General features: G+C 43.2%; 1 protein-coding gene across 2 annotated transcripts; it reads left to right on the top strand.

Annotated features, from left to right (window-relative positions):
- Nucleotides 1–31: 31 nt before the first annotated feature.
- MDH1B (malate dehydrogenase 1B) lies at nt 32–24,726 on the top strand. Of its 2 annotated transcripts, none has more exons than XM_002920500.4 (12): nt 32–139; nt 4,236–4,348; nt 7,860–7,994; nt 8,170–8,312; nt 9,768–10,264; nt 13,216–13,357; nt 14,924–15,087; nt 17,293–17,432; nt 17,738–17,789; nt 19,559–19,639; nt 23,094–23,162; nt 23,964–24,726. In XM_002920500.4, exons 1-12 carry the CDS (start codon nt 118–120, stop codon nt 24,002–24,004), a joined length of 1,599 nt encoding a protein of 532 aa, XP_002920546.2. In that variant the 5' UTR covers nt 32–117; the 3' UTR covers nt 24,005–24,726. The 2 variants fall into 2 exon arrangements, with proteins under 2 accessions (XP_002920546.2, XP_034510951.1); XM_034655060.1 differs by lacking the exon at nt 32–139 and adding an exon at nt 3,248–3,270.
- Nucleotides 24,727–25,171: the final 445 nt, after the last annotated feature.

Raw genomic sequence — 25,171 nt, 5'->3', positions numbered from 1 at the left:
CTTTAGCAGGGCCCCAGACCCCGCGCTCAACTTCAGAGTGCGCCTGCGCCTGCGCCACGCCGTGGTTGCCAGGAAACCGCGGAGCCGCGGTTTCTGCTCCTGGGTCGAGGCTTTAACATGGCCAAATTCGTGCTTGCGGGTGAGTGATCCCCACGTCCGCCTGTAGATCGCTCAAAACACCTACAACTGCTCACCCCCTTTGGTCGCTGGGCAGTGATTTTCTTAACTGTGTTTTGTTCTAACAACTCCAATCTCTGTATGGACCACCCCAGGCTTCTTACGCATTCATTCAAAGATGTTGATTGGATAGGCTACTGTGCAAAGCACTCCCGGACACTGGGGACAGTGGGGGAAAAGGTACACCCGAGCCTTTGAAGAACTTTCAGTCTCACGGAGTACAGAAGCCTGTAAACAAGTAATTTTGATCCACTGTAATTAATGAAATGAGGGAGATGTGCACAGGGCTCTGGGAGGTGTTGCAGGAGCTGATTTGTGAAGATTTGGGATAGGGACGCCACATCAGATAAAGGCACAGAGGCTAGAAGACTCATGGCCTAATGGAGGAACTAGATATGGAGGAAGTGACTGGACCTGGGTCTAGAATGGGAGCAGCAGCCAGATCCTTGCACCTAAAGTGCACCAAACAGAGGTGTTTGAACTGTTATCTTGAAAGCAATGAGGAGTCTTAAAATTTTTTTAAGCAGGAGAGTATCCTTAATGGGTTTGCATTTTAAGAAGCCCACCTTTGTCAGCAAATGGAGGAAAAGGATGGAAAATGTCGCTGGCATCCTGAAAACCACTAAAGGGTCTTAGTAAAAGCAGCCTGCCTCCGTCCATTCTCAGCAAGTTTCCTGAAAAAGTAGACTGCCTTTGTATCTTCAGGTCCTTCTTCCGCTCAATCTGGCTTCTACTTCTGCCTCCTTTCAGAAATGGCCTTCACCAGAGTCACCAATGACTTATACAGAAGCTGTCCAGTCCTTATTGGAACTTTCGGATGCATTAACACAATTGACATCTCCCATTTGCCTGGAAATCTATTTCCTTTGCTTCTTTATTCATTCAGAAGAACATTTTTGAGCACTGACTGACTATATGCTGGGAAGGCAGTGACACAGACACAGAGAATGTTGTATGTGGGCCAGCAGCAGGGCAGATTCTATACGAGCAGTGGCAGGAGCCTTTAGTCAGGCAAAGGCTTCCTGGAGGGAGTGGATTTTAAGCAGAGTTACCTAGCAGAAAGCAGGTAGGGAAGAAGAGAGTGATTAACGCATAGGTGGCAGGGACTGGGGTTGGAATGAGGAAAGCTAGAAGATGGAAATAGATTTAGTAGGATTGTAGCAAAGGGTACAAGAAAGAGAGTATCATAGGCTGAGGCCAGAATTAGATGTAGATTCTTGTGAGCCATATTCAGTATTTCAGACTTTATCCAACATACATAGAAGGCTTTTGGAAGGAGAGGACATAATCAAATTTGCATCTTATCTGAATGGTATTCTCTACGGGAAGAGAAAGATTAGATGCCAAGACCCCAGTTAGTTGCAGTAGTCCAGGAAGGAGATAGTGGTGGCCTGGCCTAGGATGGTAAGCAATGGAAATGGAAGGAACCGAGTGGACTGGAGAGACATTAGGGAGGCAGAAGTCATAGAACTAAATTTCTGGGTGGAGGAAGGCAAAGGAGAAGAAAAAGTTAAAATTTTTTCCTACCAGCGGTTTGGAAAAGTGGGTAGATGAGTCATTGAAAAAAAAAGTGGAAAAGTAGTTTTAATACTCTGGATACTCTTAATTCTCTTAAATAACTGAACATAAGGAACATAAGAGAAGGAGCAAATTCACTGGGGGGAGTTGTGGCAAAATCTGTCCTAGACATGCTGAGAGTCTATGAGACATTCAGAGGGAGATGAAAAAATACAGGAAGATGTAAATATCTAGATAAGGCGAGAGTTCTGAAGTGGATGTGCAGATTGCTACTTGAACCCAGGGAGTGGTGGAGATCAGCCAGCAAGAATGCATAGAGTATGAAGATGCCTTGAAGGATGCTAACCTTTTAGTAGATCAATAAAGGAGTAAGAACGTACAAAGTGTAGTAAGAATGACCAGAGAAGTAGGATGAAAACCTTAAGAATGACTCCACCATAGTGAGTGTTTCAGAAGGATAGAAGGCAAATGCCAACAAGAAAGTGTCTACAAGAAAAGGATCAAAATGTATCCATTGGATGTAGTGACACGGAGGTCCTTGTTACCCCACTAGAGAACTGTGATTAAAGCCAGATTACAGGGGAATGGGAAGTAAATGGAAGTGAAGAACTGGGGATGGCAAGTGTAGAGAACTCTCTCAGAAAGTCTTAATAGAAGAAGACAGGTAGAACGCAATAGCTAGAGAGGGACATAGGCTTTTTGTTTCTTAAGACAGGAGAAACTTAAATGTAACTTGACTATGTTAAAATAGGGTGGAAAAGGACCATTAAAAATAGGGATAAGATGCTTAAAGAGAGGTTAACCAATTAAGCAGAGTTGGTGGCAGTTCTGAAGGAGCAAGAGGGTGGTGTTCAGAGCCTAAGTGGTGAGGTTAGAACGGGACAGGAGGTAGGAGCCATCTCCCATGAATGGGAGAAAGAAGGAAAGGATGAGTCCAGATGCAGACAGGCTTGTAAGTATGATGGCAGGAGGTTAGGGGATTTCCCAAATGATACCATTTTGTATGATTTGGTTTTGCTTTTGGATCACTTTTTTTTTAAGATTTTTATTTATTTTTTATGTCAGAGAGAGAGGGAGAGAGCACAAGCAGGGGGATCAGCAGGCAGGGGAGAAGCAGGCTCCCCACTGAGCAAGGAGCCAGATGCGGGACTCAATGGAAGGAACCGAGTGGACTGGAGAGACATTAGGGAGGCAGAAGTCATAGAACTAAATTTCTGGGTGGAGGAAGGCAAAACCCTGGGATCATGACCTGAGCCAAAGGCAGATGCTTAACCGACTGAGCCACCCAGGCATCCTTGATTTGGTTTTGGTTTTGTAAAGTAGAAAGTAAGGTTATCTCTTCTGACAGTGTGGGAAAATGGAGAGAAAGAAGAGGTTTGCAAGAAGTGGGCCACGTTTGGAATGGAAATTGTGAAGAGAAGAGAGTGCTGATAAGGAAAACAGAAGGATGTCCTGACAGAGTTGAAAGCCAGTTGAGGCTAGTGACCATGAATTTATAATGGCGCTTCTCTGCTTGCTTCTACCATGTTTCTCCAGGGGTGCCTAGCAGATGGAACCCAGCAACAGAAAAGGCAGGTAACTGCATTCATCCAGGGTGAGAGGCTTTCACCAGGCTGATTTGCCAGAAACGTAGTGGGGCAAGATAATTTATGGTTTGAATTCACGAACCATGGATTTGAACGAAACAGGGAGGCCAACAGCGGGTGGTTCGGAGGGTTGATGATGCAGAGGTCGCCATGAAGTGGAAGGACTCATGACTGGGAGTAACTGGGGAAGACGGTTGCAGAGCGGAATCTACACTTGGCCCCTGCCCCTCCTAGTCCCATCAGACACCCAATCCATCTACTCTGGTGACTTTAACTTCCTCTGTGCTCACGGCTGCAAAATCTGTCTCTTAGGCCCTTACGTGGGGCCTGCGCTTCAGACCCCTAGGTACAGCTACCTGCTGGGCGTATCCCCTGAGATGGGCTACACCTACCTGGAGCTGCACGTGTCTGTAATTAAACATCTTACCTGTGGTTTCTGTCCAGTGAAAGGCAGGCGCATCCACCCAAGCCAGAAACTAGGAGTTATCCCAGACTTTTCTCTCTCCCTCAGCTTCTCCTCCCCTGTGGTACCACCCCCCACAACACATATCAAATCTACCTGTGATTTTGCCATCACTCCTCACTTCATGCTTTGCCTTTTAGTGGCTACTAATGGGTAGTTCATTATTAGTAGTTCATGCTTAGTAGCATCGCAGCCCCTTAGAGGACGTGAGGTCTAGCAAACTACTGGTGGAGAGTAAATATCCCGTAGCCTTTTCTTCTTTCCACGTTTTATTACTTAAGATTCTGACCTCCTGTGAGATAACTTTATTTTTTACTACTATTGATAAAAATCAGAAGTTTATATGGTGGCAGCTGATACTATAATTCTATGTTATAAAATATATCATACCTCTATGAATAATTCTGTAATTATGTGACAAATTTTACTTATAACTACATGATAGTTTCTGTGTGGTATTAAAAAAATGTTGCAAATTTGAACTCTTTTAGGTAGAGCAGATTGCCCATATTATGCTAAAGCAGAACTCCTAGCAGACTACTTACAAAAGAATCTTCCCAATTTTCGGGTACATAAGATTACACAACATCCTCGTGTTTGGGAGGTAAGAAGCCTTTATTGTTTGTTAAACACACACACTCACAAAAATGTGTTCTGATTTAATGAAATGTTAGCCAGTGTATCAGATGGGCTTCCAATAATGAATGTTCATGTACTGCTGATATTTTAACACTAATAAAATTAATTCCTACTTAGCAGTCTCAGAACATTATACGTTTTTTTTTTCCTTGTACCTAGTAAAACAAATGAGGCCCTAACCAATCAGTAGAGTAAATTTAGCTTTTTTTTTCTCCCAAGAATCCAGGTAACCTATATTATCCTTTTTAACCTATATTATCCTTTTCATTCTCCTTCATTTGATTTCTAACAACGTGACACACTTGCTTATTTGAAATACCCTTCTTTGGGACTGTGTTTCCCCACAAACAGACAGAGATTTGGGGAAAGGAGTTTCCTTTACTGGGGTGTGCTCTTGGGAACAATGCCCTGGGAAGGAATGAGGACAGCAGTGTTGTGAAACGGGAGAGGTTGAACCACTGTGCCACTGCAACAGAGGGTTCAGCCAGCCCTGACCTCGGAAGCTGGGCTGGCCCTTCAGAGATACCCTAAATACATGCAAGGGGGCAGGGCTTTTGTACTGACACAACTAACAGTCCTTGGATGCAGGCTGCCCTTGGGCAGGGGACTTAACTCTGGGCAAGGAAACCTCTCTGAGTCAGTTCCTAGAGAGAGACTCAACACTGAGCCGTCAGCAGTAAGTACGCCTGGTGACCCAGGGAATGAGTATCTCGGTCTCCCCTCAAAAAGGGGGAATCTAAACAACATATGACAGGACCTGCTACAGCTCCCCAGTTGTTGTGCCTTGGGGATCCACACGCTCTATATAATAAGTTCATACCATCTGGGAGCAGCTCTTCTGGGGTTCTGGGTGGCATCTTCCCTGGGGCAACTCGACAAGAGGATCATCAGTGAAAGGAACCATAGTCTCCACTGCATATCATTTTAGGGCTGTCACTGACACTCATCAACATTCTTGTCTATGATCCAGTGTCAATCGCCCTCACCCTCTGCTGGTCTAGGTGACTTATGAGGTGTGATGACCCAGACCTGTATCCTCAGGGGTCGGAGTCCTAGTCCCCAGGATGTGACTGGATGTGACTGCAGCACGTGTACATTTGCTGTCAAAATTGAGCAAGGCAGTACCAAGAAGGCCCCAGTGGATCACCTGGCTGCCAAATATTCTTTCCCGGCCACATGCCCCTGATCAGCAGGGCCAGGTACTTCTTCTAGGATGGTAACTCCTTTACTTGACTGCTGTCTTTTGGCACAGGAGCTCACAGGGACCAAGCAGCAGCCAAAGCTTCACGTTTAATGGAACTCTTCCTGATAGAAACACCCTTGCACCTCTGGAATTTAGCACCCCCAGACCCGTAGAATCTAGAGTTAAGTGGGCTTGGGGAAGTACAAATTCTCCAAGCAGGCCACTGGGAGTGATGGTAAGCAGGATCACTCAATTCCATCCCTTGGTTCCTGGATTCATGTATCACCTAGTGGGGAAAGCACTTATTGACTCATGGTGTATATTGCATCCTGAAAGACAGAGCCATATCCTTACAAGGTAGCAACGTCTAAGCACCTTCAGTGGACTGTCATATCCCTCTATCAGGCTGCTAGGTGATGTGATATATGATAGGGCCAGTGCATCCCATGGTTACGTGCCCAGTCCCACACATGCTTTACTCCAGAGTGGTTCAAAGTGATGTTACGCAGAATCCCATGTTGCTAAGTTGAACATTTTATAAGCTCCTGGGTTGGCCAAAGACCTATAAGCAGAAAAAGCAGTTCTTTGCCCAGAATATATGTTGATTTCAGTCAAGATGAATTACTGCCCTTTCTAGGGTAGAAGGGGTGAAAAGTAATCAACTTGCCCCCAAGAGGCTGGTTAGTGTCTTTGAGGGATAGTGCCATTTCAGGGGGTCAGTGTTGGTCTCTGTTGCCAGAACATTGGACATTTAGCAGCAACAATGGCTCCATCAGCTGTGGTGAGCGGTGGCTTGTATCTAGGGCCGTAGCATAACCTCTGTCTCTTGTGAGTCCATTGTGCCTTCAGCTAAGTCACCTTATCTGCTGCGTTGTTCCGTGCTTTTATCACAATCGATGTTCTCTGGTGGGCACTGCCGCTGGCCTCTTTCATTTCAGGATTCTATCATCCCTGATTCTATCAGGGAGTCCAGCTCTATAACAGCATGTCCTTTAATAGCCCTGGCCTCAGATGGGCAGCCACACCAGGCTTCTCCGTGATGCTGAGAACCTGTCACCAGTGCAGTTCTTATCATTTTAATGAATGTAGTGTCCTCCAGGCCCTTCTGAAGAACATAATGGACTAGTAGGTTTCCAGCCTTCCATGGTAGCATATCCACTCCAGCATGCCCATTTTTCTAAGCTTTTTGATTCCTTCTTCCATTGTCTTCTGTGGACATCCTGGCATTTCTGTTTCATTTCACATGAACCATCACTTTCTCCAAGCTTTGGAGAGCTGTCCTAGCAATGTGTTACCACTGTCTTCTGAGGTGCTTGCCAGGATATGCACCCTTGAATTGCAGAATGGTGATTTATATTGATAAATTCTCCCTCGTCCAACTTTACATTCCACTCTTGGTTCTGTACCCTCAGAGTCCAGTCCTGTACGTATTTCCCCAGTCTTACCAAGACATCAACATGCCCCACTTGGTGCTGAAGGTCTTTGGGGGCAGAGTCCCTTCACTCCAGAGGCCTGGCACTTCACTGGTCAGGCTGTGTAATGACTGGGGGAACCATGGTGGAATCCTCACAGCAGCATTATTTGCTTTAAGGGAAGATAAAGGCAGAGAGATCTTCAACGTCATCAAGAGAAATGAACATCTAAGATTTTACGTGTAAGCTAGCCTCATTACACATGCCCCCAATGACAAGAATGCTGTCATGTACTTTACTCCCAGGATTGTTGCTCTCTGTCTCTACTCAGCTCTTGTTATTGAAAGGCCTGGTCTACACAAACCAGATAATGATGATTTAAGCTTTCTCTAATGAATACTATTAGAAATCCACAGATAACTTTTAGCTCATTAATTCAGTCAGAATGACAAACAATATCCACATATTTGGACAGCGATATCAAATTTATGTGGCCCTAAAACTGGAAATATCTCACATAGAAGATCAAGGGAAGAACCAGTTGAATTTTTTTGAAATCAGGTAAGTTGGAAGACTTGGCTTCTCTTTTAAGCTAACCACTTGCATTCCCAGTCTCCTCAGCAAAGAAAGCAACCCTCAGTACCTTTATTTGGTCAGCGAATTTGAAGAATAGTCTTTCGTATTTGATTAACTTGTTACTTCATTCACCACTATTTTCTCTATTTACATTTGACAGTGTAAAGATACCTAAATTTTATTATGTATACTCAGCGGTAGTAAAAAAAAAAAAAACAAGCTAGTTTGTGTTTGAATTCTGAAGTATGGAACTGAATTCTGAGACAGATTCAATGGATGACTTCCCTTGGAATGTCATTCAATAGGAGTGGTTAAAAGATCTGTGTGAAAAGAATAAGTGGAGTCACAAAAAGTCCCCCATCATCTGGAGAGAGCTGTTGGATCGTGGAGGAGCGGCGTTGCTTTTGGGAGGATATAACGAGTTCCTGGAATACGCCCAGGTATATGGATTTAGTTGGTTTGTCTGCTCAAAACATTACCATTCTCTCACATTGTTCTTCAAATGTCTTGCTTTCCAAAGTATTCTCTCTGCTCTCTTTATTCTATTCTGGCTTTACACAAGAACTTTCCATTATAATCATTGTCAGTGTTGACTTTTTCTTTCCTAATATTTAGCTTTACTATGGTGTTACCTCTAGTATGACCACTGAGCTGATGAAGGTAATTGCTCAAGAGAACCTGGAGACACACAGAGAAAAAGAACTGGAGGAAGAAACCAGGAAAGATCTCGTCCACCCCTTGCAGGTCTGGATCACCAGGTGGGACAGTCAAACTCCAAGACTCATGAGAGTGGGTGTTATATTTAGAAAGGACAATAATGTGGGATTAAGTCCATGATGGAAGAACATCTGAATGGCAAGTTTGAGATTTGTACGTATAGATATGTACATGTATAGATATGTGAATATATACGTACATATCCCCCAATGTAGCTTCATATTTAAGTTTTAGATTATAGGTGTATGTATATATACACACATACGAAATCTAAGAGCAGCTGTGTAGCAAAGATCATTACTTCGACAACGCTGTCTCCAGCTCTTGTCCCCTCTTTCTGTGTCTCTCATGCTGTCGGCTGATGCCTTCTTGCTCTTTGCCTTGCCGCCTTTCCTTCCTGTTCCCTCGCTTTCTTTCTCCTCTCCCCACTCTGGTCTCACGGCCTGCTGCCCTCCCCCTCTTTCCCACTCGCTAGAGCTAACCTCGTGTTGTGTCCCCGCCTCAGTAACCAACGTTGTGACTGGACCAACCTGTGGTTCTCATTACGTTTGCAAGACACCCTCAGCAATAACCATCAGGAGATGTGGGGAAAAGGGGTTTGTTACTTCCACATCCTGGAAATTACTTGACACCCCTGGAGCCACACAGTGAAGTCACCGGTGAGGGGAAAGAGAGAACATGTGAGCACACATGGGCCCAGCGCTCTGCTTTCACTGGGGTTGAGAGTGGGGGACTTAGGTTTCGTCGGCTCACTCTGTACTCCCGAATTTAAAACCTAGGAGTGGAAATTTAAAGCTTGGAGAGAGAAACAACAAGCAGCCCAGCTGGCCAGTTATTGACATGAGAGGTCTCTAAGACAACTGAGCCTCAGTGTGGGAAGGCCCCTGGCTCCTTAGCGGTGTGGCTGGCTGTGTGTTTACTCCAGATGGCCACCTTTGAAGTGGATACCTCCTTGGCAGTCAAAACTTAGAAAAAGCAGAAAACAAACCTGTCAGGGTTTAGACTACACCTCAGTTTTGCTCCTTCTTCCTCTTTCTCCTCTCTTGCTCCTCACCGCATTCAGTCTTCGTTAGCACCTTTTGTCTCCGCACCCCATCTTTCTCTCGGTGTCTCTTGCTGTTCTTCTTGCTCTCTCTCTATCCCCCCCCCACTGTGTCTCTCACACTGCCCTTCTTTCTTACTACACCTGCATGCATCCTAATATTCATGCTTTTAATGTTGCTTTCTGCATATTCTATTTTATTTGAAAAGTCTTTTAAACAGGGACATTTCTTATTTGGATATTGTTTTCAGATGGCCAGAGCAAGAGATTAGTAGTAAGAATTTTTTTGCTCAACTTTTGCTTTCTTGCCTTAAAAAGTCTATGCGGTTCTGTATGCCTATTGAAGATATTAAACCAGCCTATTAATGCACCTGCAGAAATATCTGTTAACAATAAAGGCTTAGCAGGAGCAAAAGATTTAACTGTTCATAATCCGGCTTTGCATTTTTATTAGCGCATCTGCTCCTGCCTGCTACAGCCTAATTCCCATCTTGACAAGCGGCGAAGTATTTGGAATGCACACGGAAATTAGCCTGAATCTACTTGACAATAAGCAGACAGAAGAAAATCTCCACATTATCGTAACAGAGACTCGGGACTTGGTGGCCCCCTTGCTCCGGAGCGTCTCCATCTGCACCCGAGTGGAGGACGCCTTCCGCCAGGCCCACGTGATCATCATCCTGGACGAGGTCACAGACCAGGAGGTACACACTCTAGAAGACTGCATCCGAAGCAGGCTTCCTCTGTGCAGGCTCTATGGGTACCTGATCGAGAAGAATGCTCACAACTCCGTCAGAGTTATTGTGGGAGGGAAAACATTTGTGAATCTGAAAACGGTTTTGCTTATGAGATACGCCCCAAACGTGGCCCACAACATTGTCGCCGTGGCGCTGGGCGTGGAAGGCCGAGCCAGAGCTGTGCTGGCCAGAAAACTGAGAACGACCCCCTCAAGTGAGTGAGCTTCTGTTTCTGGTTCTGGTTCTCAACAACATAATTCAGAGCCGCTAGGAAGAACACCGTTCCCTTTAGGATTATTCCGGATATCTGGACTAGAAAGTATGAAGCAGATACAAAGAACTCCTTACTGTGTGATTTGACTACGGTGCAAACATTGTTTTTTTTTACTGTTTTTCGTGGCAGGCTGACTTTGTCCATCATTTTAAAAATGTATAATTTGAAACCTAATATTTCGATTTTCCATAATAATCGTCAACTAAGGTAATTGATGTTTTTTAAAAAGAAATCATCAGGGGTGTGCGTAAGTTGGCTCCACCCCACTTCCCACCCACATGATGGTGAACACTTGCAAGGGTGTTAAACTTGTCCACAGGGTTCTGCTATCTGATCAGTTTCTGCCCGCAACTAGTCTTGGAACTGGTACCACATGAGGATGAGACTGGAGCAGAAAATGGATTGTTGAATTTAAAAGGGGAGTGCTGTATTTGAAAATGTTTATCATCTTTGACAAATTTTAGAGTTCGTGCCTTTAGATGAAGCAGATGCAGCAAAGCCCACTGAGAACGCAGAGAGGTGCAAGGCGTTCTCTCAAGACGATGGGGAAACGCTGAAATGTGAGCCTAGCAGGCTCTAAATTGGGGCCATCATGGGCTTCAGGCAGCCCCTAACACATTATTGCAAGAGCTGTATCACCCACTGCTTTACAGTGAGGCCCTAGAACCATCACTTCTGGTATTCTTGCACACAAATCTTCAGTGCCTCACCCCCAGGCTCAGTGATTACCTTAGCCAAATTGCTATAAAATTATTCAGTAGGAAAGGAAAACATTTTCTAATCATTTTATCTCTGTACCAACCTTATAGACGGATATGTAGACACTGTTTTATCAAAAAGATTTCTGATACGCTGATCAAAGTGCCAAGAAGAGGCATGTTACAAAATTTAAAACAAGGTGGGGGCCTTCAACCAGAAAGCGGCTCTCGTGTGGGTGTGGTGGTGCCATAAATTGTAAGCTCTCCTGTACCCAAAGCCAATAAAGCATATGAGAAGCAGAAGAAAGAGAAATGGAGAAACGTTGGGTAAAGGAAAGGGAGACTTTGGAGGGATAGCAGTCGATTGGAATGGTCTGCAGGGCAGCAGTGAGAAACTCCACACCAACAAAGCCAGTTGAGCAAAGGGACCTGAAATCAGAAAAGCATCAAGGAGAGTCATTCAGAGAAGAGTCCAGATGCCAAGAGAGTAGCAGGTGTTTCCCGGATATCCCTTGAGTTCAGTTCACACATAGGCCTGTTTCTCAGACCATGTGCATTGGCTTGGTTGGAACTCTTTCTGTTGCAAGAGACAGGAAGTCCACTTGAAGCGACAGTAGTCAGAGAGAGAGCTTCTTTCAGGCATAGATGGATGCTGGGGCTCTAACGATGATGTAAGGACTGGCTGTGCTCTCTCTTGACCCATCACTCGGCCCTGCTTTCTTTAGCATTGGTTTAATTCTCAGGCAGGCTCTCTGTACAAAGTGGCAACGTGACCACTGATGTCTCCAGACATACATTCATAGCTTCGCTTGCCCCGTAGAAAGAGGTCTTGCTCTCTCAAATGTATAAAAGTAGCAGGATAATATCTCATTGGCCAGGCTTGGGCCATTTGCCCATCTCCAAATCAATCATCCTGGCGAGGAGTCTGGAATCTGGGACTCATGCCTATTGATAGACCTGAGGGGTGAGGACAGCCCCAACCAAACCATATGGACTGAAATTAAGAAAGGGTAGTTATTTAAAGGAAAACTGGGATGCTGTTAAAGAAAAACAGTAGGAAGAAATGTTAGGAGGAAAAACAGCAGATGTCCACTATGATTTTCTCTAGCAGAGCTATCTAGAGCCTTAAGTCTGATAAGAAAAATTCTTTTCCCTACCACCTGCCTTTGAGCACAATCGTGTGAGAGTGTGATACTTGGAGCTGCTGCAGCTGTTTTAGGACCATGAGGGACAGGCCAAGAGAATAGCATCTTTGAGCCCCTGAGCATGCACCAGTGTTACTGCCTACCTCAACTTGTTATTGTCTGATAAAAGTGAACTCCTCCTAGTTGAGCCAAGTCAGAAGGATATTATGTTACTTGAAACCAAACAGCAATCTTACCTCATGCACAACAGTAGAATTTAAAGTGTAGGAAGTGGTATGATCTTGGAAGATAATTAAGTCTTTAAGCAAATAAATAAGTTAAAAATCAATAAAATTATTTATTTTCACTTCAGATACAACATTCCTAGAAGATCCACAGTTTCAGAATCACATTAAATTTTAATCCCTATTTCTCTCTAACCCCTACTCTCTTATTTTCCTTCACGGTACATGTCACTTTGTATAGTAGTTGCTTTCTTACCCACTCCCCTCCACCCCTAGAACGTTGTGAGGATTTGGGCTATTTCCGTCTTAACCTTCCACCTAAAAGTGCCTCACACATAGAAGCTAATTCAATTACTTGTTGGTTTGCATGTACCCAGGGGCCTCATGATAACATCCTCCTTCTGCAGGAAATGAAACCCACCCAGGAGTTAAGTGCTTTGCCCAAATATCTATTCCAGTGTAGAATCAAGAACTCTTTGTCAGAACCAAAGCAGAGAAAAAGTTCTCCTAGTGGCAAGCAGAGTGGTTAAGTTAGGACCACACCAGTGGTGTAATTTTCAGTAGCGATGTCTTTGAGGGAGCACTGCAGTATTTCTTAAATGCACTCATGTGGCCTACATACGAGCATGAGTAGGAATTGCCAAACCCTGTCGATTCAGGAAATCATCCGTGTCATTTGTACATTCAGGGGAAACATAAACTTAGATCATTTTATAGCAAAAAGATCAATCCTGAAACAAACACACAGACAAAAATAGACTACGGGCAATTTTTTAAATTAATGCTCATTATTATGTTAATTTTAAATTTCTTTTTCTTCACAGGCATCAAAAATGTGATAGTTTGGGGTAATATTAGTGGAAACAACTACATTGATCTGAGAAAAGCCAGGATTTACAGATACGAGAGTGCTATTTGGGGACCTCCTAACTATTCACGTCCTGTTTTGAGCTTGATGTTTGATAGGTATGGTATATTTTTAAGTGAAGTATACTAACAATGTTGGATACGTACATAGTAGTTGTTACGAGCCTTTCACTCATCTTAGAAATCTTTGTACAAAAATGACGTGGCATCGGCATTGTTCACACCTTTGTTTATGTGCTCTATTGAAGATACAGAAAATTCTATAGAATCGTAACTGATCAATCCCCACGCCCAGTATATTTGATTTTGCAATTATGAATTTTTATATTTCAGACTATCCTTTTTTTTTTTCTTTTAAAGATTTTATTTATTTATTTGACAGAGATAGAGACAGTCAGTGAGAGAGGGGACACAAGCAGGGGGAGTGGGAGAGGAAGAAGCAGGCTCCCAGCAGAGGAGCCACGTGGGGCTCGATCCCGTAACGCCGGGATCACGCCCTGAGCCGAAGGCAGACGCTTAACCGCTGTGCCACACAGGCGCCCCTCAGACTATCCTTAAAGTAGCTCACATATTACTTTAAATGTATCTCTAAAGCAAGCATCTGCAAAGTGAGTCTTATTTAACACAGAGAGAGCAAAATATCCCAATTGAAATCGGTGGAAACATTTTCAAGAATAAGGAATTAAGATGGTGAGCAGGCCCAGGCCATGGTGGGTGTTCTGTCTCAGGAGAGACAGCACCAAGGACTGGGGAAGAGCAAGGTCTCTGGAATCAAGCTGCCTGGGTTGGGATTCTCAAGCAGCCACGTTGTAGCTGTGTGACTTTAGAGATGTTACTTCACCACTCTGTGCCTCAGGTTTTTCATCTGCAAAGTGGAAATGGTCCCATAGCGTGGGCCTTACAGGGTGGTTGGGAAGATGAAACGGCTTAGTACAGGCCACGCCCCAAGAACCTCCCCACTGCAGTCAGCCCTACCTTTATGACAGGGCGGGGAAGGGGAGAAGAGGAGCGGCTCTGAAGCACCGTTCTAAGCTGTGCAGCCCCTTTCCAGCTGTAGCATTTCCTTTCTGTTGCCCCTTCCTCAGGCCAGGGGCACTTCATGCCCAGGAATGACACGGCCCCAAGCCCACCCCCCTGGCACGTGCTTCCTCTGCTAAGGGCAGTGTCTCCCGGGGCTGTAGGCACTGGCCTAGCAGGGGCAGCCCTCTATCGCCTGCTCTAGTCCAGCTGGACTACTTCCTGAATTTAAACTTTAGATGATAACAGGTTAGTTATTTCCCTAGTTCTCAGTGTGCATAATTCAATGTCTTGCAACATCCTTTTCTTTAGAATGAAGGATACCACTGGTTCCAAGATAACGTCTATATGGAATAAATTCTTCGTAATGAGAGTAACTGTTCTTGCAGTCTGACCACTTTTCTGTGTTCCGTATTTCTATTATCATGTTTTTCATTTGACACTTCGGGGATTCCTTTCTGTGATACTTCATGGCTTTTCGATTGACTTTTTACAGGATTGAAGAAGCCTGAAGAAGGAAGGTGCACAGGCAGTCATATTTCTCTTTTATGGAGATGATTTCTTATACTGAGATCCATTGACCCAAGGAACATTATTTTATTCCCCTTTCTCCCTCTGTTATAAAATCGTTTCTTTCTCTCCTTATAGTGAGTGGGTAAATAGACAATATGTGGAAACTCTTCAAAAGCAGACGGCCACGGGAAAACAATTCGGAGCCATTTTAGCTGCACACAGTATCGCCACTACGTTGAAATACTGGTACCATGGCTCACCGCCTGGGGAGATCGTGTCTTTAGGAGTACTAAGTGAAGGTAAATTTGGTGGTGGTTTTTTTTTTGTCTTGGATTGCTTTCAAACCTCCACGTATACCTCGTGCTCCTGCTTCTGTGTCCCCGCCTCTGCCTTACCTGGTCTGTAAGCTGTCTGGACTCCCACATTTCCATACTCGCTTATTCATTCATGCACTCACTCAGCCTTTCAGAAATTCTGCGATGTTTTGTGTGAATGTGCAGCGAACACACAGGGATTAGACCTGGCCACTGCCTACAGGAGACCTAGAGCAGAGGGAAAAAGAGCTGGCTATAGAAACTCCAGAGTTCCACTAAGCCCTTCTCACTGTATCCCAGAGTTCCACTAAGCCCTTCTCACTGTATCCCAGCTGAAGAAGGGAAAGCAAGGTCGATTTGAGGCAGATGGCAGGAGCAATCAGGACGGACTTCAATAAGGAGGTGACTCTCCAGGAAGCCTTCAAGTCTGAGTTAGCGTTTACCTGGCAGACTAGTGTGGAAAGATCATCCCTCGGGAGCCACGGCGGCAAAGACGCAGGGTTGGGATACGAAGGGCACGTCAAGACGCCAATCTTAGGGCGCCAGTGGGAATGTGGAAAGCTTGCTCTCCAGCCGCAGAGAAACTGTGTATGCAGTTTTACAACCTTACCGCTTTCATCTGCTAAAAACTATCTCAGAGGACTTCTACCATTCTTGAAGAGTAGGGAAGAGAGAAGAGTTGATGCTCTGTGTCCTATGGGTTCGATCTAAATCATCTCTTCCCTTTGTGTTTTACTTTCTCCTTGTGCAAACTCATTCACGGCTAAAGCTTCCCGCCTGGGCCTCTCTGCTGAGCTGTAGCCTGTGAAACACTGCCACCTGGACGTCATGCTGTCACCTCAGACCGACATACACCAAACTGAACTCATTGTCTTCCTCTCCGATTTGATCTCTTATGTTCCTTATGCTGTTAGGGGAACCACCATCCTCCCTGTTATTCAAGTGACGATAGTGCAGCTCAAGGAGATCTCCCCAAGTCCCCCAAGTCAGAATTCATCTGTCTCTCCTCCGTACGGGAATAGCATTTTTTTCTCCGTCAGAGAGCACGTTCCAGCCTGCTCTCGTTGGTGGTATGGTTAAGTGCGTAAGTCCCCTCCGTTAGAGGGCGTGCACCCTGAGGGCAGGGCTTTGGCTGGATCTTCCTGTTGCTACTTACTTCATGGTCAGACACTCAACGAATCTTGTTTCAGTCGCAGGAAGGTGCATGAGCACGCTTTTAACGAACAAGGTGAATCAAATCAGTATGTTACTTTTTTAGGGTAATAGACATTTAAAACCTTATCTTGATTTGGTAACAGTTTAATTAATCCCTGTAGGAGTTCACCAATAAACAATGCAATATTGGACATGAAGGGCATGTCATTACTGTCTTTCTGAAGCCATGTAGGTAGACTCTCTTAGGTTGTCCACTCATAAGGCTGGCTCTTTACAGATAAAAAAGGGAGTGAACAGAGAACCTCGGATGTCCTCTAAGGAAAGGCCTTTTAGGTCCTGGTTTCTTGACTATCCTCACATTTTTGTTCTACTGACAACATTTTTGATGACTAGGATGGCAAGAATAATTTTCTCATTTGATTGAGGCACAAAAGGGGGGGCAATTTTATCTGAATGTTGCACAGTTAGTAGTAAGTATTGTCCATCTTTTTATTTGCAACACATCCAAACTGGGCCCTGGGAGCTCCTGGGAAATCATCAACTTCCCCAACCCCTCTCCCTCCCAACCCAGGCCTCACACCATAGCTATGGGACCACCACAGCAGGCTAGAAGAGCTCAAGGCCAGGTGGACAAATATCTTGGGGTCTTGGACTACCGAGAGGGCAAGGAAAGGCCAAAGGGAGCAGGAAAAAAGGAGTCTAGACAAAATGGCAGAGAAAGACATAAGCCCCTGAGGCACAGGCAGGGGGTCTGAACCAAGCCAGAGGGGACAGAAAGGGTAACAAGAGGGAGCAGTGGTTCTTCTTTCAGAGAGAAACACAAAAAAGAGAGTTGCCAGAACCCGGAGAGATGTTCAGTCAATACTTCCAGAGTAAGTGTTTCAATCCTCCTGGGAGAGGAATTCTCAGAAATTTAGTTCACCATCACAATTAAAAATCATGTATGATCTCTGTCCTTTTCTACAATGCTGAACATGAAGGGTTTGTTGTTTTGAGTGCTTTCATTTTGCTTTGCTTTCTATTTGCTCACTACAGGCCAGTTTGGTATTCCTGAAGGGATTGTCTTTTCTATGCCTGTGAAATTTGAGAACGGAACTTGGGTAGTTCTTACAGATCTCAAAGATATTGAAATCAGTGAACAAATAATGACCAGAATGACAAGTGATCTCATTCAGGTAATGTCTGAATCGATATGAGAACGCTGATTTGATAATGACCGTAAACTGATTCCTCTGGGCCAAGGCATACACTGATTTTCTGTGAGTTCAATCTGCATCTTCTTCCTAAAAACGATCAGGAGGCAGTAAGAGTTTGAAGACATCAACAAAAAAACACTATGCATTAGGTTACATAATGTCTGGCATGTTAAAAATATTTGTTGGTTACTTAAAAATCAAGACCCAAATTGTTTTTCTATTGAAGATTGATTAAGTTAGCAATTGTGGTCATTTACTTCTCTGATTATAAAATTTTTCAACAGGAGAAACTTGTTGCGCTTGGAGATTTGATCAGTTTTCAGCCCTATCAATCAGGTAATCTTTTCAATGTGATGTTTTATTGAGCTGCTACTAAAAGACAATTAAAATATTTGTTGGGGCACCTGGGTGGCTCAGGGGATTAAGTGTCTGATCCTGGGGCTTGGATCATGATCCTGGGGTCCTGGGATCAAGACCCACATCTCCCTCTGCCCTTACCCCCTGCTCGTGTGCTCTCTCTCTCGTACTGTCTCTCTCCCCCAAATAAGTAAATAAAATCTTTTTAAAAATTTTAAAAATATTTGTTAAAACTGAATTGCTATTGAATATTGATGACTATAATCCACATTTTATCATTTCTAAATGAAATTATTGACAAAAGAAACTGCCAAGTTCAGTGTGTCCTTCTAAATAAAACATCTCATAAGAATGCTAAAGAAATCACATCTTAAAAATACAATGACCTTATAAATGTTGTATGTAACATATGCATTCATGTCCCAGGCCTGCTGTAACAAATGACCACAAACTGGGTAGCTTCAACAACGGACACTTACTCTCTAGTGAATAAATGAGACTAGCAGACCTAAATTAAAGTGTGGCAGGGCCCTGGCCCCTTGGAAGGCTCTAGGGAAGCACCCTTCCCTGCCTCTTCTGCTGGCAGTGTTCGGAATTCTGGGCTACAGCTGTGTCACTCCAATCTCTGCCTCTGTCTTCACATGCCGGTCTTCTCTCCATGTGTGTCTTGTTTCTTCTCCTTAAAAGACACCAGTCATTGCAATCCAGTACGACCCCACCTTAACTTGATTAAATCTGCTAAAACCCTATTTCCAAATAAGGTCACATTCACAGGTATCAGGGATTGGGACTCCAACACATCTTTTTGGGAACACAGTCCAACCTACAACATTCCATTTACTTTTAGATTGCTTAAAAAAAAAATCAGTACATTTCAATAAGCCTATTTTTCTTACTGGCAGTTTCTCTAATCCTAAACTCACAAGGAAGTGCTATCATCTTTCTTTAATCTCTAAATATTGAAAATATTTAACAACCAGTATGGTACAGATTCTACCCAATCAAAATAGTTACTGCCTCTCAGAGTGAATTAATTGGTAAAAAGAACCTGGCAGGGGACAGAAGACTGTCCTTGGTCCAGACCAGCGACCATTTAGTGAGGTCAAAGTATGGCAGTGTGGGAAGGGCAGAGAGACCAGACCTCCAGGAAAAGAGGTTCTAGGCAGAGGATGGGCTTTGGGAATTCAGACCTGGTTCTACCTAGTGGTCAAGTCACCAGAAATGGACAAGAGCAAATAAAAGCCAAAGGCAGCATGGACTCCAAGGGCACAGACGCAGAAGTCTGAAGAGCAGTTGGTTTTCACTGAAACACTTTTATTCCCAGAGTTCAGAAGCCCTCTGTGTGGCTTCCTGCTTTTGCAGAGTAGAGCTGCAAATTCCTTTTAAGAGAATGGGCTATAAAGCAGTCATTCTAAATTTGACTCCTTTGGTAGTTAATCCTAAATTTTCCATAATACTTGCCTTATAGAGGGTTTGGTGAAAAAGATAACCTGATTTTATGCTGCTTTCATTAACAAAGGTCAAGGCATAGATAGATAGATAGATAGTAGATATAGAGATCTTGATTCTGTAAACTTCAGACCTTGCCCAAAACACCGTTCCAGAGATTCCAAGATCAGAGCTTTGAAAATAATCAGAATTTTGCACAGTTTAGAGATCTCTGCTTATAGCATATCAATGAGGTGATTCATGCATGAGATTTGTTTAATCTTCTTGATTAATCTAATGCTTAATCTCTTGACTTTTAGAGACTGACTTAGCCAAAAGAGATGAAAATACCACCTTACCTACCACATACGACAACCAGGAAAATCAAGGAGTCTCAGATGGTAGGTATATCAATTGAAAAAAAAAATGTCCTTTTTATCCAAGGTTTAACACTCAATTTTGAAGAAAGGAATTTGATCATCTATTAGCCACAAAGTGGAATTAAGTCTTTTATCACCCTCATCCTATATTCAAAATCAGATTGCATTTAAAATCTATTAAAATCTTTGGGCGCCTGGGTGGCACAGCGGTTAAGCGTCTGCCTTCGGCTCAGGGCGTGATCCTGGCATTATGGGATGGAGCCCCACATCAGGCTCTTCTGCTGTGAGCCTGCTTCTTCCTCTCCCACTCCCCCTGCTTGTGTTCCCTCTCTCGCTGGCTGTCTCTATCTCTGTCAAATAAATAAATAAAATCTTTAAAAAAAATCTATTAAAATCTTGAAGGAAATTAAGAGATATTCATTGAGCACCTTCTGTATACTGGTCACTGTGAGAGACACTGGGGGACACAATGGCAGAGTTATAGCCACACAGATATGTCTGGAGAAAGGAGCCCCGAGAATACGAAGAAGTAAATGCCAAGATGCACAATGAATTAAAACTTAGCTCAATAAAACAAAACAAGACAGGGCAAAAGGAAAGAGAGTATATAATAAATAATCTAGAAACGCACAAGGAAAAGAGAGTTCCTTGTGATATATACAGGAGAAGACAGTCATATCTTCAAATCTAGTTGGGAACTTAAGATGGCTAAAGATAACCGAATGATCATTTATTTATTCAGAAACTCTGCTAATTCTGTCACACAATGTGAAAATATTCTAGAGATCTGTACAACAGTGTATACATAGTTAATACGGTACACTGCAAAACATGTTTAAAAGGTAGATTTCATGTGGTATGTTTTTAGCACAATAAAAGGAAGAAAGAAAGAGATCACACTAGGTCCTAGGGATATGAACATAAATCAAATGTTGTTCTTACTCTCAAAGTGTTTACCATTTAGCGCTGGAAACAGCAAAACCAATCAAAAACTACTCTGTTGAGGGGTGCCTGGGAGGCTCAGTCAGTTAAGCATCTGCCTTTGGCTCAGATCATGATCCCAAGGCCTGGGATCAAGCCCTCAGCAGGGAGCCTGCTTCTCCCTCTGCCCCTCCCTCTCCCCCTGCTTGTGCTCACTCTCCCTCTCTCTCTTGCTAGCGCTCTCAAATAAATAAATAAAATCTTTAAAAAAAAAAAAAAAAGGGACTCCTGGGTGGCTCAGTCAGTTAAGCATCTGCTTTCAGCTCGGGTCATGATCCCAGAGACCTGGGATTGAGCCCTCCCCGCTGAGCAAGGAGCCTCCTTCTCCTTCTGCCTGTCTCTCTCTCTCGTTCTCTCTGACAAATAAATAAAATCTTAAAAAAACAAAACAAAACAAAAAAACCTACCCTATTGAGAAGGAAGTGGTATGTAGAGAGAGGCCTGAGTATAATGGAACCACATTGGGGGCCTCCTGACAGGGACAGGAGTGTTAGGAAAGGCTTTCAAGTAGAAGGGACATGGGAGCTGAGTGTTGAAGGATGCGTAGGAATTACTTATGTTGTAGTGAAAAAGAAACCTGCAGGTGGAGGAGTCAGAGAAGCTGTGAAAGGTACCCCACCAGAAGGAGACATGTGGGCAGTGGAGGCATTTCAGGTGGCCAAGGTGTGACCAGAAGTGTGAACCCAAGGCAGTCTAAAGTTGTATTCAGGAGACAATAAACAGTAGCTGGGCTAGAGCAGAGGATCTGGAAAGGATGAGTAGAACCAGAAGAGGCACATGAAGGTCATTTCTAGTTTAGTTGGTTGAGAGCTCAGCAGAATGGCTGGTGGGTGGCAAGACAAGCATGAAATGGATGCCGTCAGGCTTAGAGAACTAAGCTGGCTTTCTCATTGGCCCCCAGAGGGTGATGGAGCTGCCCAAATCACTGTCTGGAGGACTGTGTGGTGAGCTCAGTCCCAGAGAGAACACGTATTTTAAGAGGCCCAGTCAGACAGTATCTCTCAGTGTCTGGGTGGCAGCACTGTTGTTCCAGTCAGCACAGATGGTATTGAGCAATGCTCAAGGACACAACTGAGGGTTCCAAGGCCCCTGTGAAAGAACTGAGAAAAAACTGCCAGATCTGTCATGACCAAGGTGACTGGCAGCTTTCCAAAATGGTTGAAAAAAAGCCAAATTGTGGAGTATGTATTTTGGAGTTTAGGCATCAGAACAATCCAAGTTGTTAGTTAAAATGTTAGATTCTGGGGCTCCTGGGTGGTGCAGTCGGTTAACTATCTGCCTTGGGTTCAGGTCATGATCCCAGAGTCCTGGGATTGAGCCCCACATCGGATCCCTGCTCAGTGGAGAGCCTGCTTCTCCCTCTCCCTCTGCCTTTCCCCCTGCTTGTGCTCACTCTCAATCTCTCAAATAAATAAAAATCTAAAAATAAATAAATAATAAATAAATAAATAAATAAATAAATAAATAAATAAATAAAATGTTAGATTCTTAGACCCTCTACTAAGTCATAATCTTACACTGACTGAAGAACATTAGTATTGAGAAGGTAGAGAAAATGGGGCTGATTTCAGGTTGTTTGAGGGGCTATGTGTTGAATGAGCATTAGAATCAAGCATCACTTGATAGTGCTTTCCACAGTGTGGGCTCAGTGGGTTGTAAAAAATTTTTGTGGGTGGGATGCTGGCGGCTCAGTTAAGCATCTGACTGTTGATCTCCACTCAGGTCTTGATCTCAGGGACATGAATTCAAGCCCTGTTTTGGGCTCTATGCTGGGTGTGGAGCCTACTAAAAAAAGAAAAAAATACTTGTGGGTAATTAAATCAGTTTAACAAGTGGCATTTTTTTCCTTGAACTGGAATAAAACTGATAAGAAAAGAGTAAGTGAGAAGACCAGATTTTTTCCCCTAATGTACTAGAATAGAGAAGAAAAACAAAGATGAGTAGAAAAGATAAGAAAAGAGTAAGTCCTGTTTCATGTAACTTTTTTTGTTTTATTGTAAGCATCCAAGTGCTCGTACTGGACTATAATGTAAAATTCATTTTTCACTGTGAGTCATGGTCAACAAAGTTTGAAAAACACTGACCTAGAACATTTCATAGTTGTTAGTTGTTAGTTATATTCTAAATCCAATATGTTTTATCTAATTTTGATTTCAGAATATAAGGATAGAATGTGTTCTGATCTAATCCAAGATGAGGAAAAAGACCTGGTTATGTCAGACACTAAATCAATCAAGTCACAGACCATCTCTGTAGAGCTAATGGTCACGACTCATGTTGTCTGGTCTGAGAGAATGACATTGTGGTCAGAAGAATGTAGTCCAGTTCTCAAGACTCCATATAAAAGTGATCGGGCATCTTGCAGCTCCCCAAGAACAAGGCATTCAGAGAAACTTGGAGTGGAAGGAACAGGATAGGAGAAAATGAGACTAAATTCAAAAATCAATGTGCTTTAGATACTAAAATCTCCATTCTGCCCATTCTGTATTTACAGAAGTGGATTTCTTAGATCTAGTTCTTCAACCCATCTCTGAAAAGCCATACAGTCAAGAAGCCATAAATGGTAGGTGGGGAAACAAAATATTAACTAGTCTTTTCTTATTATACTAATAGAACTGAGTAGAGATCAAGTGTCCCCCATATGTAGTTCTTTTCAGACCCTTCCCCCACCCCTCACATCCCCAGCTTTGCTTGTTGACACTTTTGGAACCTCCCTTCCTACGTTTATAACCAGGGCTATGTCAATGGCAACTGAATTCTTCCCTTAGAATGAATAAGAAAGTAAATGGACACAGATAAATCTGCAAGTCCAGATTTTCAAAGTCTATAACTTAGTTGGCATGGTATTTTATGAAAACGAGGCTGGGGTTGACCAGTCAGGATATTCACCCATGCCTCCATACTCTTATTTGAATGTCCAATAAAATGAACAAATCCTTGGTACCTTCTGTTCTGAAAATGTATAGGATGATGGGCTTTGGAGTGGGGCTAACTATGGGGAATTAGAATCGGTACATAGACGAGAAGCAGGGCCAAGAGAAGAAATGGAACTGACAATGTAGCTGCAAACAAAATTCAGAATGAGAAGCAAAGGAACCAAGCAACACTGCACATAGAAGTAGATTAAGGTCAGGAGGGAGGCCAGAATTTAGTTTTGCTATATGAAAGTGTCTAATGACGGTCTTGCGGTTTGATGTCCCTCGTAGATAGAATCCCTCTCGCACACACTCCCTCAATTGAATCACATTGAACACAGGAATCCAGGAAACAGAAGAAAGAGGACAGCAAATGAAAAGATAATGAAAACGTAGGTTACTAATGGATTTTTAAATAGTTACACCTTCTCATTCTCCTCCTTTTACAGATTCTGAAGACAAAAGTGTGGAAGACCAACAGATAAATTAGACCAACTATAAAGTTATCTGGTAGTGTAATAAATGTGGAAAGACCCATGAACGCCTGTATTTAGGGAAGAATAGTTTGAAAGATTGACTTCCATCATAGATAATGTTATGCTAGACAATAACAGTGACAGCACACACACAAAAAAGTGAGTTCGATCATTTTGTGTTACCTGAATCCGCTCATAGGTTTCCTTATTGCCCCATTTTCTCATATAGTTTGGTGTCAATTGCTGTTTTTTTTTTTTAAACTACATTAAAATACAGTGGCCAGTCATTGCATCCTTGCCCATATGTGCTTCTAAAAGAGCCTGCTTCCTCCCACAGGCCATACCTAAGGCATGGATGTGAGTGGCCATGTTTGCTTGGCTGTCCTCACCACCTTGGCTTCAACTGATTGGACTAGAATAAACACACCTTACTCAAGGGGAGCCAATTAGATTTTCTCTAACGGTGTCAAAAAATTTGCTCTGAGAAAAATGGCTGAGTAAGTTGGTGTCTGGGTCATGGTAAAGGTAGTAACTTAGAGAGGGCCACACAGTTCTGCTGTGAAGTCTTCAGAGCTAGTCAGGTTCACCAGCTTCATGAGGTCTGGCTGTGTATTCTTTTCCTTGGATTTGCTTGGGATAATTATCTTTACAATGAATCATACTTCTGCTTTAGCTCAGATGGAATAGGTTTCTGTTTCTGGACACCAAATGTGGCCTGAATAAATGGAATTTTAAAAGGAAAGCCTAATATTTTTACCATATAATTACATGGTTTAAGTAAAAATTACAGTCTTTATTAAGACCGTAGTAGTAGTCAAACCAATATGCTCATATATTTTCAAGCTAATAGAACCCTTTACAAATACCAATTAGGAACTTTTGAGAGCCCAGGAGTCACTTTAAAAACTGCTGATCTCTATGCTTTCTCTGTAGTTTAAATAGCTCTTACAGTACAAATTACTTTCTGAAAATTCAGGAAAATTTCAGATGCTCCTTCATTGCTTCTGTACCATTATGATTCAAAACTGTGACTAACTTTTGTTGTTTCCAAAGTCAGCACCTCATTTGATGTTATTGTAAAGAAAACTTAATGTCTGTCAATGTTAAGGACTTTGGGTAAGGTTTTGTGCCCTAATCCTACCATTTCCCTTGCCTCTCCTTGTGGTATCCTCAATCAAGGG

Source organism: Ailuropoda melanoleuca, chromosome 2 (assembly GCF_002007445.2).
Source record: "Ailuropoda melanoleuca isolate Jingjing chromosome 2, ASM200744v2, whole genome shotgun sequence".
Lineage (NCBI taxonomy): Eukaryota > Metazoa > Chordata > Mammalia > Carnivora > Ursidae > Ailuropoda > Ailuropoda melanoleuca.
Note: the sequence above shows the minus strand (reverse complement) of the source record. Positions and strands in the feature narration are given on the sequence as shown.

Coding starts and splice junctions, on each gene's coding strand:
- MDH1B (XM_002920500.4), top strand. CDS start 118: ATGGCCAAATTCGTGCTTGCGG. Junction 13,358..14,923: donor TTGAGCTTGATGTTTGATAG/GTATGGTATATT, acceptor CTCTCCTTATAG/TGAGTGGGTAAATAGACAAT. Junction 23,163..23,963: donor CAGTCAAGAAGCCATAAATG/GTAGGTGGGGAA, acceptor CTCCTTTTACAG/ATTCTGAAGACAAAAGTGTG.